The 16,635-nt window shown below is 48.3% G+C and overlaps 1 protein-coding gene across 1 annotated transcript in view; it reads left to right on the top strand.

Annotated features, from left to right (window-relative positions):
* LOC147693280 (pepsin A-like) overlaps positions 1–16,635 on the top strand; it is a 41,631-nt gene that overhangs the window by 8,404 nt on the left and 16,592 nt on the right. The window contains exon 3 of the mRNA XM_086935889.1: positions 15,529–15,645. Coding sequence (XP_086792015.1) covers positions 15,529–15,645 — 117 coding nt within the window. The remainder of the gene's footprint in view (positions 1–15,528; positions 15,646–16,635) is intronic.

The raw sequence follows: 16,635 nt of genomic DNA on the forward strand, positions 1-16,635 counted from the left end.
TGAGAAACCAATTACCATTACATTTTAGTGAAAGAACATATGCACTTTAGCAATGGTTCGCTGTGGTAAAGTGCCCAGAATCCTAAAGCCAACACAAAGAAGGTCAGAATAATACATGAGGAAGGATCTGATTCACAAAGGCAGAGGTTAGGTACGAGTGCAGGTGATGCAACACATTTGGAGATAAATATTGTTCATGTTGTGGCCAGCCAATTAGGATTAACTAGTCCTAATTAAATTGTCCAATCAGACAATTTTCTTGAGACCAAGAGTCAAGATATACCTAACTTTTGACACTCTCAATGCCCAACCTAAGACCCTCGCTAATTTTCCAAAAACAACTGAATTGATTTACACAAAATCACAAAAAAGGTTTCTGAGTAAAGTTCTAATGGTCTGCCAAATTTGGTCTAATTCTGTTCAGCCTTTTTCTGCATAGGACATCAAACTTTTCCTAGCGTCATTAACATGAGAAAACACACAGGGGCATATTATCAAGGGATTTATCTCCGCTTTTAAGGCTTTAAAAGCCAAGAAAGTGGAGATAAAATTATCTCCCTATTAGCAACAGGGTGCTAACACGCATGTTAGCACCCTTTTTCTCTACGCTTCCCCTTGCATCTCTAATGAGATGCAAAGGGGGCGTTCCAGAGAAAAATAATAGGAGAAATGTTGTTAAGCGACATTTCTCCTATTATCAAGGATTTCGCTAACCCTGTTAGTGATAAAAAAAGCAGCGCTAACCGCGGTTAGCACTGCTTTTTTTACACCTGGTATTTTCCTGACTTAGCCATGATATCCTATGGAAGGTGGATATCATGGCTAAGTTTGTGAGTCCCTATTATCAAGCTGATGCCAAACTTTGAGAGATTATCGTTGGTTTTCCAGAGATAATCTCTCAATTGGCAGTTAGCCCGAGGAATTTTATCACTACTGAGATAAACCTTGATAATAGCAAGTTATCTCTGCGATAATTTCCGGCGATGCTTAGCGTTAAAAAATTCGTTGCTAAGCATCGTTAGCGGTAAATATCGCTAAACGTTGGTAATATGCCCCGAGGACTTAACTATAACCACAATGTGCATTGTAGATCTGACTTATGAGGGACACCTAGTAGTGTCTTGTGTCACTGCAACCTTGATAAGGATTTTGAAACGTTGCTTGTGACTTGTGAGGGATATCCAGTAATCACACCAGGTGCTGCACCTATGTGAACACCAAACATATTGGCTTTGACAATGCTTGATAGTATTGAGTACACTCTTTTGAAGGAGGAAGGTCTCTCATTTACAGGTTTTTCCAAAAACCTTTGTGTGTGATTTATGGAGCCCAAAAATACAACCCCACAGAAGTGTTTTTTAGAATAATGCAATGGATGACATTGGAAGGTACGGCAAATGCTTTAGGACAGGGTTTACATTTTCATCCAATGGCACTGTGGGAAATTTTTCTCTAGAAAGTCATGTTCAGCAGCTTTTGTGAGCAGTATATTCAGGATATCCTGTTGCAACTATAAAGAAAACATCTGTCTCTCCCTAAACCCATTATTTTGACTTTTCCTGCTGGAAAGGACTTGCTCCCAATATTATTGCCAATTGGTCATCTGAAAGGCCTCGAAGGATATTGGGGCCTAGGCTGGCATAATGATGCCACAGCCTGTTGAATTTACAGATAACCTGACTTTAATCTATGTAGTGAACTACTTTTGAGTAGTCGAAGGGTCATACTTACGAGCTGAGTTGCTTTGCTCTTGCACCACACAAGGTGGTGCAAGAGTGACGCAAATCCTAAATGGGATTTATGAAACAACAAAAGGCCCCTTTGCGTTGCCCTGAGCGGCTCCATACATTGGAGTAAAGCAACACAGCGCAAATCAAGGTGTTGCCTTACTCTGTACAAGGGAGGCTTTCAGTGGACGCTGCAGGGGTGTTTTCACGCAACTCCCATGGTTTTTGATGCATGCATTCTGAATTTTACCAGAATTGGTTAACCTGCGGATGCAACAAAAATATTAGCCTTCCCAGGGAGGCGCAACAACAAGAGTTGTCTTTATTTCTCCTCATTACCTCCTCTTTGTATGTGTGCTGCACTCTTCAGCACACAAAGAAAGAGGAATGTGTCTCTCAGGATTTCTTTTGTACAGGAAGGTGTCCAAATGAGACGTACCTGAACCTCCAAGCCAGTCATTGTGCTGTGTAGATCTATTTGTGCTAGATGCCATGTTTCAACAAGGGTCCCACGAGCTGTGTCTGATCCTCTGGGGCCCAAAGTGGATTCAACTGGATAACGTCTCAACATCGACTGGCTCTAAAGTTTTCCCTACTTATAATATTTACTGAGAGGAACCGCCAACTTTGGGCGGCCACATCCACTAATGTGCAAGACAAATGTTCTGCTTTGTCTGGCTGTGAGCTTTTTGATGTGGAAGTCTGTTTTTGAGGGTAGCCTTCAACTTGGGGTACCTGGTCCCCAGGTTGTTCCCTCCTGATATTTGTTATTTTATGTACTTTGCACAGACTTGTGTGTTGGTTGCAAGGGATCCCAAGAACCAGAGATCCTGCTGGAGTTCTCTTAAAATGTCATCATTTTAACTATTTCTCTTCATTTTTAGTTTATTCTTTTTATACTTCTTACTTTTTGCCCGGGGCTTTTCATCTCTGTGGATTGCCGAGCTGGGCATTCTCAATCACAGGGTTCCTCACAGTTCCCATTGTCCTCGTCCTATTCATGCTGGACTTCCATGATGTGAACATTCATGAGACTCACAACTCATTTGTGTACTGCCTAAATACATTTTGAAAATAAATCTCAAACATATAAGTGATGCATGGTATTTGGTTTCTTCATCTGCAGTTCCCTGCCCGCACTCTTGGCTGCATTACTTCCAGCGTTAGGCGCCGGCATGGGGCTTTGTCCCCCTGCATACACCGAGGTCAAGCAGAGCCTCAGGACAGCAAGCCGTGCACATAAGCGCTTCCAGCTTCCCTCAGATTGGGTTCCTCTATTGACAGTCCCGCCCTCACACTTGGCCTCATTACTTCCCGCCTTAGACGATGGGGTGGGACTTCACCCCCTCCACCCCCCAGTGTACACAGAGGCCAGGCAGACCCGCAGGACTGCAAGCCATGCTCATAAGCGATTCAAGTTTTTTGTCGCGCGGGACGCATCTGGGAGTGCGCTGTGGCGTAGATCGGGGCAAGAGTGGGCCCGTCTGCACCTGTTAGAGCCCCGAATAGGCTGTGCTGGCCCGGTTTTTCTCAACACCTGTAGTAAGGTATTGCCCACAAAGAAGGCAAGCAGTTTTCTCTTTTTTGTACCTTGTTTGTTCTGGACTAAAAAGGCTTAATATGGGGAAACTAAAGGGGAACCATCTGTCTGCCTGCTCTGAAACATGGGAAGTAGCCTCAAAGTGCATCTCCAGTTACCTGTCATTAGTTATGGGGCTATTGAGTTGAAAATGATCACATAGAAGCTAGGATGGACCTTACCATAGAAAAGCGCAGGTCTCTCTGGAGTCCCAGTCCCACGGGAGGACCCCAGCCAAACCTATTCAGTTCAATCCATCTGTTGTTGATGGCTCACCAACTTTGACAGAGCTCGTAGAAATAGTCCTGTTTGAAAGTCCTCCACAAGAAAATCCGGAGGGAACCTGTGATGCAAGTATTGCCAGTACGATCCCCTTACTCGATTTTCCCGCCGCTGCCAGCCCGCGGCCCGCCCCCCCGCCAGCCGATTGGCTAACTCGCTCTCGCCTCCCCGCAGACCCTCCCTACCGGCTCCCTTCTTAAGGGGATCCAGACTCCAACTAGGGAGCAACCACTGCGCCTCTACTGGCCTGGTCACCCCCACACTCCTCCTGTCTCCCACTCCTGTGCCTACCTGCTGCCTGTGCCTGCCGCCGCAGCCGCAGACGCCGCCTACTCCCTCCACTCTCCTCCGGTGCCCCAGCCGCCGCAGGGCCGCCCGCCAAGCCCGCACTCGATTTTTCCAGCACTGCCAGCCCGCGGCCCCGCCCCACCGCCAGCCGATTGGCTAACTCGCTCCCGCCTCCCGGCAGACCCTCCCTACCGGCTCCCTTCTTATGACGCCCCCAGAGCGACCGTGCAGCGGACGCGCGCAGCAGGAGCGCCGATTGAGCGCCGAAGGTGCACCAAAGGTAAGCCCGTCTGCGCCCGTCCGCGCCTGGACCGCGCCCAGTGCCAGGACCCCAGGCTCCCACAGTCACCAGCCCTCCCGCCGGACCTACGCTGCCACCGACCTCTACGCACTCAACGCCGGCAGACTCCCGGGCTGCTACCGAGCCACCCCGAGACGCACCCACGGACCCTTCTGCTGCAACGCCTGCAAGTTCATCTGCATCCGGACCTGCACCACTCCAGCAGTGCCCAAGACCTCGACGAGCATCAGCAGCAGCCACCTGAAGTGCATCGTGCTCAACACCCGCTCAGTCCACAGACACTCCGTCGAGCTCTGGAACCTGCTCGACACAACATCACCGGACGCCGCCTTCCTCACGGAAACCTGGATGAACGCCTCCTCAGCGCCCGACATCGCCATTGCCATCCCGGACGGCTACAAGATCATCCGGAGGGACCGCATCAATCAGACAGGAGGAGGCATCACCATCATCCACAGGAACTCCATCCGCATCACGACCAACACCGACGATACCCTCGCACCCGCCGAGCACCTGCACTTCCAGATCCACATCAACCCCAGGACCACCCTCAGAGGCACCCTCATCTACAGACCCCCGGGACCACGCACACAATTCAGCGAGGACATCGCCGACTTTGTCAGCCCGCATGCCCTCCCATCCGCTGACTACATCCTCCTCGGGGACCTCAACTTCCACCTGGAGAACAACAACGACCGCAACACCACCACCCTGCTGGACAACCTCGCCAACCTCGGACTCAAGCAACTGGTGACCACCCCTACCCACTACGCCGGACACACTCTCGACCCCGTCTTCTCCTCCAGCAAGGACATCACCTTCAGCCACGCCACCGGACTCCACTGGACGGACCACAGCTGCGTCCACTTCAGCTTCAAAAGGACCACGATCCACCACCACCAGCAACAGGCTGCACACAGAAGCTGGAGCAAGATCACAGCCGACCAGCTCGCAACTTCCCTGAGCAAGAACCTACCCACCAGTGCAACGAACCCCAGTCAAGCGGCCACCAACCTCACAAAGTGGATCAGCGACTGCGCAGACGACCTCGCCCCTCTGAGGACCCCGCCTAGCAGACCCGCCAGCAAGAAAGCCCCATGGTTGACCGACGAACTCAAGAACTCGTAGAAGAACTGCAGAGCCCTTGAGAAAGCCTGGCGCAGGGACCCAACACTGGACAACATGACTGCCCTCAAGCACGCCACCCGAATACACCACCAACTGATCCACACCACCAAGAAAACTGCATTCAAGGAACGACTGGACAACAACGCACACAACAGCAAGGAACTCTTCAACATTGTTAAAGAGCACACAATCCCCAACGCCGGAAACAACGACATCACACCTTCGCAAGACCTCTGCAACTCCCTCGCCTCCTAGTTCCAAAACAAGATCGCAGAGATACACAACAGCTTCAGCACTCAACCGACGCACGCCACGACAAACCACCGCCCCCCACCACCACCCTCCGCGCCTGGTCCCCGATCAGCACCGACGACACCATCCGCACAATGAACTTCATCCACTCCGGATCTCCGACCGACCCTTGCCCTCACCACGTCTTCAACAAGGCCGACGCTGTCATTGCACCCCACCTGCGGGACATCATCAACACCTCCTTCAACACCGCCACCTTCCCGGAGAACTGGAAGCACGCCGAACTTAGCGCCCTACTAAAGAAGCCATCAGCCGACCCCTCCGACCTCAAGAACTACCGACCCATCTCGCTGCTCCCGTTCCCCGCAAAAGTCATCGAGAAGACCGTCAACAAGCAGCTGGCCGCCTTCCTCGAGAAGAACGGATCCCTCGACCTCTCGCAGTCTTGCTTCAGGGCCAACCACAGCACCGAGACCGCCCTGATCGCAGCCACCGATGACATCCGAGCTCTGCTCGACAACGGAGAAACAGCGGCCCTCATCCTCCTAGACCTCTCCGCGGCCTTCGACACCGTCTGCCACCGTACCCTAGTACAGCGCCTCAGCAACGTCGGAATCCAGGAGAAGGCACTGGAGTGGACCATCTCCTTTCTTGCCGGAAGGACACAGAGAGTCCGCCTCCCCCCGTTCAGATCAGAAGCCACCAAAGTCATCTGCGGCGTTCCTCAAGGCTCCTCGCTCAGCCCAACCCTCTTCAACGTCTACATGAGTCCCCTCGCAGCCATCGCACGACAGCACAACCTCAACATCATCTCCTACGCCGACGACACCCAGCTGATCCTCTCCCTCACCAACGACCCCGCCACCGCCAGAGCCAACCTACACGAAGGGATGAAGGAAGTAGCCGAATGGATGAGGAACAGCCGTCTGAAACTGAACTCGGACAAGACGGAAGTCCTCATCCTGGGATCCTCACCCTCTGCCTGGGACGACTCCTGGTGGCCCCCCGCCCTAGGCAGCACACTCAAACCAACAGACCACGCACGCAACCTGGGCTTCATCCTGGACTCCTCCCTCTCCATGACCAGACAAGTCAACGCCGTCTCCTCATCGTGCTTCAACATCCTACGCATGATACGCAAGATCTTCCGGTGGATTCTCACCGAGACCAGGAAGACGGTCATCCAGGCCCTCGTCACCAGCCAACTGGACTACGGCAACTCCCTCTACGCCGGAATCACCGCCAAACTCCAGAAGAGACTCCAGCGGATCCAGAACGCCTCAGCAAGACTCATCCTGGACATCCCCCGCCGCAACCACATCTCCGGACACCTACGAGACCTGCACTGGCTCCCGGTCAACAAGAGAATCACCTTCCGTCTCCTCACCCACGCACACAAAGCCCTGCACAACCAAGGACCAGGATACCTCAACAGCCGCCTCAACTTCTACGCTCCCAAACGCCAGCTCCGATCGACCGGCCACGCCCTCGCCGCCGTCCCACGCATCCGAAGAGCTACCACGGGAGGAAGGTCCTTCTCCTACCTCGCTGCCAAAACCTGGAACTCCCTCCCGACCCACCTCCGCCTGACCGAGGACCACCTCGCCTTCAGGAAGCAGCTCAAGACCTGGCTGTTCGAGCAGTAGCGGACCCCCCTCCCCAAGCGCCTTGAGACCCTCCGGGTGAGTAGTGCGCTATACAAATGCTTTGATTGATTGATTGATTGATTACAATCTAAGCTCATCCTCCAATTGCAGCAAGGATTTAAAGTTAAGAATCCAGTGGCGAGGAAGCCAGCGAAGAAGGTGGATACTGGAGACATCGATTTCAAAGATGTTACCAACAAATGTTTAGATAGATTATTTCACCTAGATAGCCAAAGTCAATTCAGAGAAATCATCATTTTTTGTCCTTGGTCCGACAAATAAAAATGCTCTAGATGTTAAGCTAGGAATTATCCACCAGGCTCAAGGCACACTAGAAGGCAGAGAGATTGAAAGTGGGAGATACGAGCAGAACCCAGGAATCGTGAACGAACGTAGGCTCCAGCCACACACAATTTACTCCCTCAGTTCAACTGACCCTTGGAGCCTAAATGGAGGAGCTATGAGGCCGTATGATCCTTCCCGTGATAAACTGGTTACATCTAAATCACTGCCCCCAAGACAACTGTGGACTACGAGAAGAGCAGCTGGCAAAAAGTGGCACCAAAAACAATGACCTAAAGAAATCTGACAACAGCACAACTGAGGCCCATGATGTTCGCCCCCATACTCCCCAGAGTGTTCGCCCTTTGTAATTGTCCTTAGGACAAACCAAAGATTCTTCACAGTCCGACACACGCGTCTTTATTAAATAAAGTGAGACATTGACTGAGGAAGAGCTCGGGCAGGACCTGTTGTCTGTGCAGGGATCGTTATAGTTAGAAGAGTTTCAGGAGTTGGCCCTATGATTAAAAACTTCCCTCGCAACAGTATCAGAATAAACTTTAGAAGACCACATCTGGTGCAGGTTATGTTACACTCCCTCTCTCAATCAACACCTTTCAGGGTGGAATCAGACCACAGCCATGGGCCTCTTCTGTGGACCAAGATTTAATGAACTACAGTGTTCCAAAAGTAGGGCACCACTGAGTTCTCCCATAACAAGACAGACCGCAATCCACTCTCAACATTGTAGTGTCACACTATCTAGCAGAATTTTGTCTTTGCCATCAATAGATCATCTGGACTGACACCTACAAACACCTGGAAATGCAGAAGGTGATACCAAAACCCTTTCTTTTTTCCCGGCTGAGAGTCTAATGAACAACAAAAATGCTGCCAGACAAAAACATGGGCTTCAAGTGTGTGGAACGTGGCCGCCCTGCAGTCCACGGTAAAAAACCCAGACTGGACCAGGGCAATAGAGCAGCATGAAATCATCTGCTGTCAAGAGACAGGATCACAGGACCCCCTCCATATAAAGAGATATCTAACACTCCATGTCCCTGCTATCTCAACCAAGTCAGGAAGGTTAGACGGGGGCTTGACCACTTCCATTTCGGTGACTGTTGTTGGTGACTGTCCAAGAGGCGATCAGCAATCCATACTATCAAATGCTCTTAGTGAAATTGCAGAAATCTTTTGATCTTATATCGGTTACCATTTATTATAACATGTCTGATACAACCATGATGAAGGTTGTGGGTGATCTAGAGGAGCTTTTGTATAAAGCCCAAAATGACCATTGCAAGGAACTTTCAATAATTTGGGTGGGGATCTTAACATTCGTACTTGTGATCCTAAAATGATGATGTACTGTGGCATTAGCGAGGATGCTGAGCGTAACCCATATGGAGAGGCACTGAACAGAGTAGTTGCTGCCAGGAATCTTTATTTTTTTCAAGATTTTAATAGCCCGTATTTGAGCCTAGTCCTGCATTTTAGACCTGAATCCAAGCTCTGTTATTGACTTTGAATCCTCAATAAGTAGGAGGTATAGATTAGCTGCTTAAACTGATATAATCCTCTAATCTTGGAATTAAATTTAGATTTTGGCAATACAGACCCTAACATTTCAGAAAAAAGACTGGAATACGGAAAAAATAATGGCCTAGGTATTAAGGATCACATATACGACCATTTCCTTTTGCGACTCGCAATTTGCTATTTTTATTGACTCACAAGTTGTGAGTCACAAAAGGAAATGTACTAATGTTTGTGTTTGTTTTTTCAATGAAGCAACTTTTTTTTTTGCAAACACAGCCTGTTTTCCTTAAAGCAAAACGGGATTCATTTAAAAAATAAAAATAAATGTTTCAGTTTCATTTTTTAAGAGCAGGTACTGGTCTGCGAGACCACTGCATGCTCTTAAAAAACATTTCTGCTGTCAATGACAAAAGGGAAGGGGAACCCTGCGGGTCTCTTCCTGTTGGCGACTAGCTTACCACCAATTTGGAATTGTTTTTTTGCAATCTTACATCCCCCTTGCTATTAGGAAGGCATGCCCATGTCATGCCCCTTGCTAAAACCGACTCAAAATACATATTGTGCAAGTTGCTAACAGGTTACCGAATCACAAAATAGGTTTGGTACATGCTACAACCCTATTTATCTATCACAAACGATCCAATTTCCCATTTGTGACTGACAAAATCGGTCGTGCATTTGGCACTAAGAGATCTAAACATTTTTGTAGATAATTTTCTTAAGGATCTTCTAGTGAACAATCAGGACCACATAATTAATTTCTAACCAGATGATGCCAGCCCTGGGAATATCATTCAGGCATGCTCCACTTTGAATATGTACATGGCAGCAAAATTTACTAAAAATGCACCAAATTTCAGCAACAGTCAGAGATGGTTTAATCATGCCTACACACAAGCTCATGAATTCTTAAAATTAGCCCTTACTGTGAGAAATTGGCCTGGCATATGCTGTAAACTATTCTAGTGGGCACCTTGCACCAGTCCAAACGACCCCTTATTGAAGGTTGGTTAAAGGCAACCTTATAGAAAGCTATCCTGGGGGTAGCTGTGGAGAGCAGCCTTCAGGATAAGTCTTGGAGGAATGTAAAGCAGCTTGTATTAACAGTCTATAATCTCATGAATGACCAAATGAAAGGAGAACCACACCAGGTATATATATAAAATATATGTATCTATTCTAAGCACCTCGCTCTAGTCCCTTTATGAGGCTAGTTGCAAAAGTACATTCAGTAAACTTATTAACACACAGTAAATTAGCACAATATACGTTGAGCCCTAGGTGTATACCAAACCATATATTAAAAAAGTGGTATAAGAACCACGACTTGCATAGGCACAAGGCCTAGAGCCTGTAGAGCTGCTGGGGCCACCAGGAACCACCCAAGGTAGTGACACGGGGAACCCAAGGGGGACGCGTGCAGTGTGAGAACACAGCCGCGAATCACCATTAACTTCTATGGGGAAAGTTGCGGTTGGAATTTTAAAGATAAAGAACACTTAGAAGAGGACTTGGAGCAAAGAACTGCGAGCTTCTAGAGTCAACACCCACGGGAGCACTGGAGTACTCAAGTTACCTCACCCAGGGAAGCCGGGTGCATAGGTGTCTTTTGGTGTCGGGTTTCGTCGTCGTTTTCAATGTCGATCTTCTGCAAAGTGCTGCTGGCGTCCAAGTGGAAAGTGTCCGGTGTGATCCAAGCCTGGATCAAAGATGAGAAGAACCTGAAAGCAGAGGGGACAGAGTCTTGGTCACTTGCCAGTGACCAGGGGCACGATAGTCGAATGCCCACTGATGTCAGTGATTTCAGGTGAAGAAGGTGAAGCTTGATTTTTAAGCCATGAGGACCAGGAGGCGTCGATGACAACCAGGTTCTAGAATCAAGCTGTCCCACTAAGGATGATGAGTGCTGCGGTGTCGGTTTCCAGATTGGACCCAACAAGCCTTGGCAACAGCCACCCACACAGAAAGCAGATATTGGCTTCGGTTCAGACCAGCAAGGTCTGAGGGACTCACCACTTGGTAGGGAGTCAGGGCATGTCTGGAGCAACCAGAAAAGCCCAAGGAAAAGTAGAGTTACCTTCGAGGGGACCTATGAGTCGATGGACCAGAGATCGCGAAGGAGCATCAAGCAGAAATGCAAGAAGCGTGCTCTCGGAACTCTGGTGGAGTGTAGGTTCACAATCTTCAGTGCAGATGGTGCTCGGGGCTGACTACAAGTAACCTAATGCACAACTTTGGGAAAGCTCGGGAAGTTGATGCACTAGCAAAAGTGCACAGTTTTCAGGAGTTCGGGTTCCACGTCACTCATGAGGGCTGAAGGTTTCAGCTTTGCTGGGGGCTCAAGATGGCCTTCGAGAAGTCTGGAAATCCTATTATTGGGCGGAAATTTCTTCGGAGTCCGGCTTCGGAGATGCAGACCGGCAAATGCTTTTTTGGTGCCTGTTTGAACAGGAGAGTCTCTCCTTGACCCCAAGGGAGATTCTTCCGTCCTCTAATCTTTAGTAGAGCGTCGAAGTTCAAGGATTCAGTTTCAGAGTTTCGTCCAGGTGTAATCTAAAGTCCTGTTGCCAGGGTTCCCTTTCTTATACTAAGAAAAGGGGTTGGACATACTCTGGGGACCCACCTAGGGAAGGGTTTGGAAAGAGGGGTGGCTACACCCATTTCCTTTGTCCAGTTTCACGCCAGAGCAGGCGCTGGTAGCCCCTATAACCGGTTTGAACTGGGCTATGCACAGGGACACCAAATGGGCTCCCAGTGCTGACTTCAAAGCACTCTCAGAGTGCATCCACCCAGCCCCAATATGCAAAATAATAATAATAATAAATGAGTTTATAAAGCACCTGGTTACACCCACCGGTGTGTCCCCGTGCTATGGTCAGAGGAACAGCAGAACCAGGAAACATTGGCCAGGTCGGAGAGTCACTATTGACACGAAAACAAGTAGGTTTTAAGATCTTTCCTAAATTTCACCTCTGATGACTCCGTCTGGAGGCTCAGGGGAAGTTTATTCCAATTCTGTGCCGCCAAGAGCCAAAAGGACCTGCCACCCATCCTGGCCTTCCTGACCTTAGGTACAAGTAACAGACCAGTCCCACTCGATCTAAGGAGTCGTGTGGGCACATATTGTGTAAGTAGATTCCTCAGATAGTAGGGGCGAATACCCTGGGTGATGCGATGGCATGTATAGAGTGCCTTAAACAGCACACTTTTCCAGACTGGGAGCCTGTGCAGGGAGGTCAGAGCTCTTCTGGAGGCAGTCCTCCTAGGTTGCATAAGGGCTAGTCGTGCGGCTGCATTCTGCAGAACCTAAAGTCTATTCATACATTTGACAGTGGCACCCAGATAAAGTATGTTACCATAATCTAGGTGAGAAGTCACAAGGGCATGCACCATGGTCTTCCTGGCATCAATAGGGAGTAGGTCCAGGGTTTTCCGCAGGCCCTTAAGGACTCCAAAACATGTACCCACCACGCGCTTGGTTTGATGTTCGATTTGATTTGATTTGCCTGTCTAGGAGGGCGTTACACCTCGCTGTGACAGGAAACCTTTTGTCCAGGCCTCCCCTGCCAGAGTTCCATCCAGCAGCAGGAGGCCAGGCTCGTGTCTGTCGCTGCAGCATCCGTTTTGTGATGCCAGGGCTCTTTTAAACTATTACCGGTTACACCAGCGTGTACATGTCTCTCCCTCTAGAAGGGTGGAATTCTACCCCCGCCACCAGTACTGGCTGGGGGGGGGGGGGTAGGATTCCAAAGACTTTGACACCAAACATGACATGTCTCCATGCAGCCATTCCAATGGAAGCATTCATCACGAAGTTATAATGCACTTGAGAGTACATGGTCTGGCTGCATCACAGAACAGCCTCAGAGAATAGGCTCTGAAGGCTGCAGATGGTCCCAGCTCATGCATGGGCACCCTCGCACACAAAACGAAGCACACTGCCTTCAAGATTGATAAGGCCTGCCATAGGAGTGACTGATAGGCTTATATGTGTCAATGATTAAAGGTAGAGATAGGTAACCTATATCTTAGTAAGGGGTGCATGCACCACCTCACCCAGGCTGCAGTAGCAGTCCTGTGGTGTCATTTTGGAAGGCTTCCCAGGGGTGGCATAATACATGCTTCAGCCCCTAGTAGGCCTCTTGGGTAACTATGCCCTGAGTACCTGGGGTACCATATGCTAGGGACTCACAACGGTAACCCAGTAACCAATCTGGAGTGCACCTAATGTACATGCAATCATTTTAGAGAGGAAGCAGCTAGGCCGGATTCTTATATAGCAGGACCCAGCCAGACTAAAGTCGAAAAACAGTGAAACACCAGCAAAAAGTGGGGGTAACCATAGTAAGCAGATCCTACTCTCCTACACTTACCAAGCAACCCGGTGATCAACCAGGTGTACCTCTTGGGAGAGCATATAAGGAAGTCCTGTGGTCCGAAAGACTGAGATATGGGAGACAGCCTGGGAAGATCTTGAGGTATCAAGTGGCATGAAGGACTTCTGTGCCTTATGGAAGGCTGTCAACTCCCCTGATCTCACAGGTGATGGCACTCCAAAGGTTGATACAGTGATATCAGCCAAAGCATGGGTAGAGCACTTCTCCAAACGTTTCGGGTTTCGGTGATCACATTTACCATTTGGCATTAGGCAAAAAAGCATTTTATGATCAAGAGGCTGCCATTGACCTGAGTAAATCAATTGAGGCATCAAATATCATGCTAGTTATAGAGACCAACCCCTCTGATAAAGCCTCAGGTGCTGACAAAATCCCCTCTGATCTTTATGAATCGCTGCCACAATTCTGGGGCCCACTGATCATAAATGTAAGAAGGTCTGCCATCTAATCTTAAGCGCTGTGCTCAATGGCTCAGAAATTGCTAATGTGACTCATTTTACTCATCTGGGTATTCCAGTTGACATTGCTTTTAATTGGAGATTTTCATTGAATGTTAGATTATCTCAATTTTTCAGGTCTAGTGAGGCTCTTGTAGGATTTACCAAAAGAATAGGACACAAACTGGTGGGTGAACAATTACGTCTTTTTAAGAGTATATATGTATCTTTTGCCACCTTTGGTGCTTGTGTGTGGGGATATGCCAATGGCAACTGTGTACAAAAAATTTTAAATAATTTTTTAACAAGACTTTTAGCAGTCCCACAATCAACCCCTGCTAAATTTTGCCATGAAGAGGTAGGACTTGGTTTTATTGAATATGATATTACATTAGAATCCCTCCTTCTCGGGCTCAAACTATGGAGAAAGCAGGAGGCACACTTCTGCAGAACTATTTTGGCTGATTGTCTGGCTCTTGATAACACACTAGACATTCTCTGGCATTATTAAATAATGCAGATTTTCGAAGAGCTCGGCCTCACAGAACTTTTCTCCATCCCGACTGACCCTACCTGCTGGTCATTGTAAAAAGTGAAAGAGCTTTATTTCAGATGCACTTATCCTTTACAAATGGCGGATAGGTGGATTGGGTAGATGGACATCTACCATTCATCTCCACCTCCAGTCCACCCCCTACACTCTACTTGCAAGTAATTCGAAAACACCGCCAGGCATTCTTATTGATGAGGTTCTGCCGCAAAATGATTCACTTTTGACGGCTTTCCCCATCCAAGGTCCATGGTTTTCTTCACGTCCCCCTTGCGATGGTGCCTCAGCAGAGAGCACGATGCACTGTACCTTATGCTGTCCCCTCTATACCTCGCAGAGGAGGCAGTCTCTACGCCCAGTACTGTGGTTCGGTCTCATGAGCCGGCATGTGCACAGTTACAAAGTTTGGGTAGTTCCATCCATGTTCTGCTCGTTTTTATAGTAGTTGTCCCGCAACTTCGTAATTAATACGAAGAGATGGTTTTATTTTTAAAATTGGAATTTTAATCCTGAGATATTTACTTTTATGTATTTATTTGTGTATATATTTTTTATATATTTGTATAATGTCCTTTTTTTATCTGAGCTTTCATGGCTCTGCAGAGCCAAATGAAGTATTTGGACGGTGATGGCGTTGGTGATGAAGATGACGATGATGATGATGGTGATGATGATGATGGTGATGATGATGACAATGATGATGATGGTGATGATGATGATTTGGCCTCATAAATGAGCCTGGGTTTGAAAGGGATTTTAGTTTTGTTGGTAAGTTCACAATTAGCCATAAGTAATTGTTTAAAAGGAAATCGCTGGGTAGCAAATGAGGAGCATAGAGAGTACTTTTAAAAATGTTAAATAGTGTGCTATGCTCGAATGACATCTAGTTGTGTTGTAGGATTCCAACCCAATGATAAATGGTTTGTGGTAGGTCTGTGCAGATTGCATTTGTCCTCTCAATGATGAGGAACTAAAACACTGGTGGTGATCAATTAAATATTTACAGCAAATGGAATCTGGTCTTGAAAATACACCTCCCTTTGACATCTTGGATGGAAGGACTGTTCAATGTAGATCAATCAATGTAGACTCAGTTCTGTACCTCTTGCTTCCACAGCAATGAAGCCAACGGCAGCGTCCTGATCCTGGGCGGATACAACTGCTCCTACTTCACCGGGCCCCTGGGCTGGGTACCCGTCTCCAAGGAAGGGTACTGGCAGGTCACCATGGACAGGTAGCGGCTCCTTTCATTCTTTTCATGCAGCGCTGATGGAACATTGGACAAAGTGCTGAGAATATGCATGTGTGAGAAAAGAATCCAAGGGTTAACAGTTTATTAAGAATCTATTTATTAAAAATATATTTATTATGAATAAATTGAAAACTCATTTCTGCATAATGTAATGCGAATGAAAGAATGAATTTGAAGTTCTCTGTGATCACCTGACCTTGTGAATGGAAAGTGCTGATTTACTAGTCACGTGTGTGCAGTGCACAGTGGCCGGGTGCTTTGTGGCTGTTCCTGCATCTGTAAAGCACCGAATCACTACCCAGGGCAGGCGGTTGGAATTGGCATTGTATAAGCTGTTCATTTTGACGGTGTCCGGTCGGCAAGTGAGACCTTCGGACCGTGCTTAATTTGTAAACAAATAAGTGCCAGGGCCCTGGTCAGGAGGCCACCACGGCTTGCACCACCCGTTGCCCCACTAGCGCTGTCAATGACAGTACCAACACAACTACAAACCGTCACCCTCCCACAAGTGTGACACTTCCATGCGCCCCAACACTATAAGGAAGGCTTGGCAGCAAGTATTGGACCCTTTTAATGTATATTGAATTAATAAACGCTGTTGTTGAGCTAAATTGGATAGACATCGCCACCATTGGGCAGACTGTCATAAGTGACGGTGATGACAATTAAGAGCCGGTGCCCAGCACCCGAGCTACCAGCTCAAATTAACCACTGTCTGCAGACATCAGGAGAAGTAGGCAGTGGTGCCCTGCGGCCTCCCTTACATTGTGGAGCTAGCAGCGGAGTACAAAGTTCCCCAGGGGGCGTTTCACAGTGTGGAGCGAGGAGTTGGTATTATAAATACCGTGACTGCAAAGAAGGGTTCCCTAGTCGGAACTTAGAGAGCCTCACACACCCAAGGTAATAAGCGTGAAACACACCCTTACTCGAGGGTGTCCGGTGTCATCATCGGCTCCCTGCCCCTCGTCAGAC

The sequence above is a fragment of the Lissotriton vulgaris genome, chromosome 8, assembly GCF_964263255.1.
Source record: "Lissotriton vulgaris chromosome 8, aLisVul1.2, whole genome shotgun sequence".
Classification (NCBI taxonomy): domain Eukaryota; kingdom Metazoa; phylum Chordata; class Amphibia; order Caudata; family Salamandridae; genus Lissotriton; species Lissotriton vulgaris.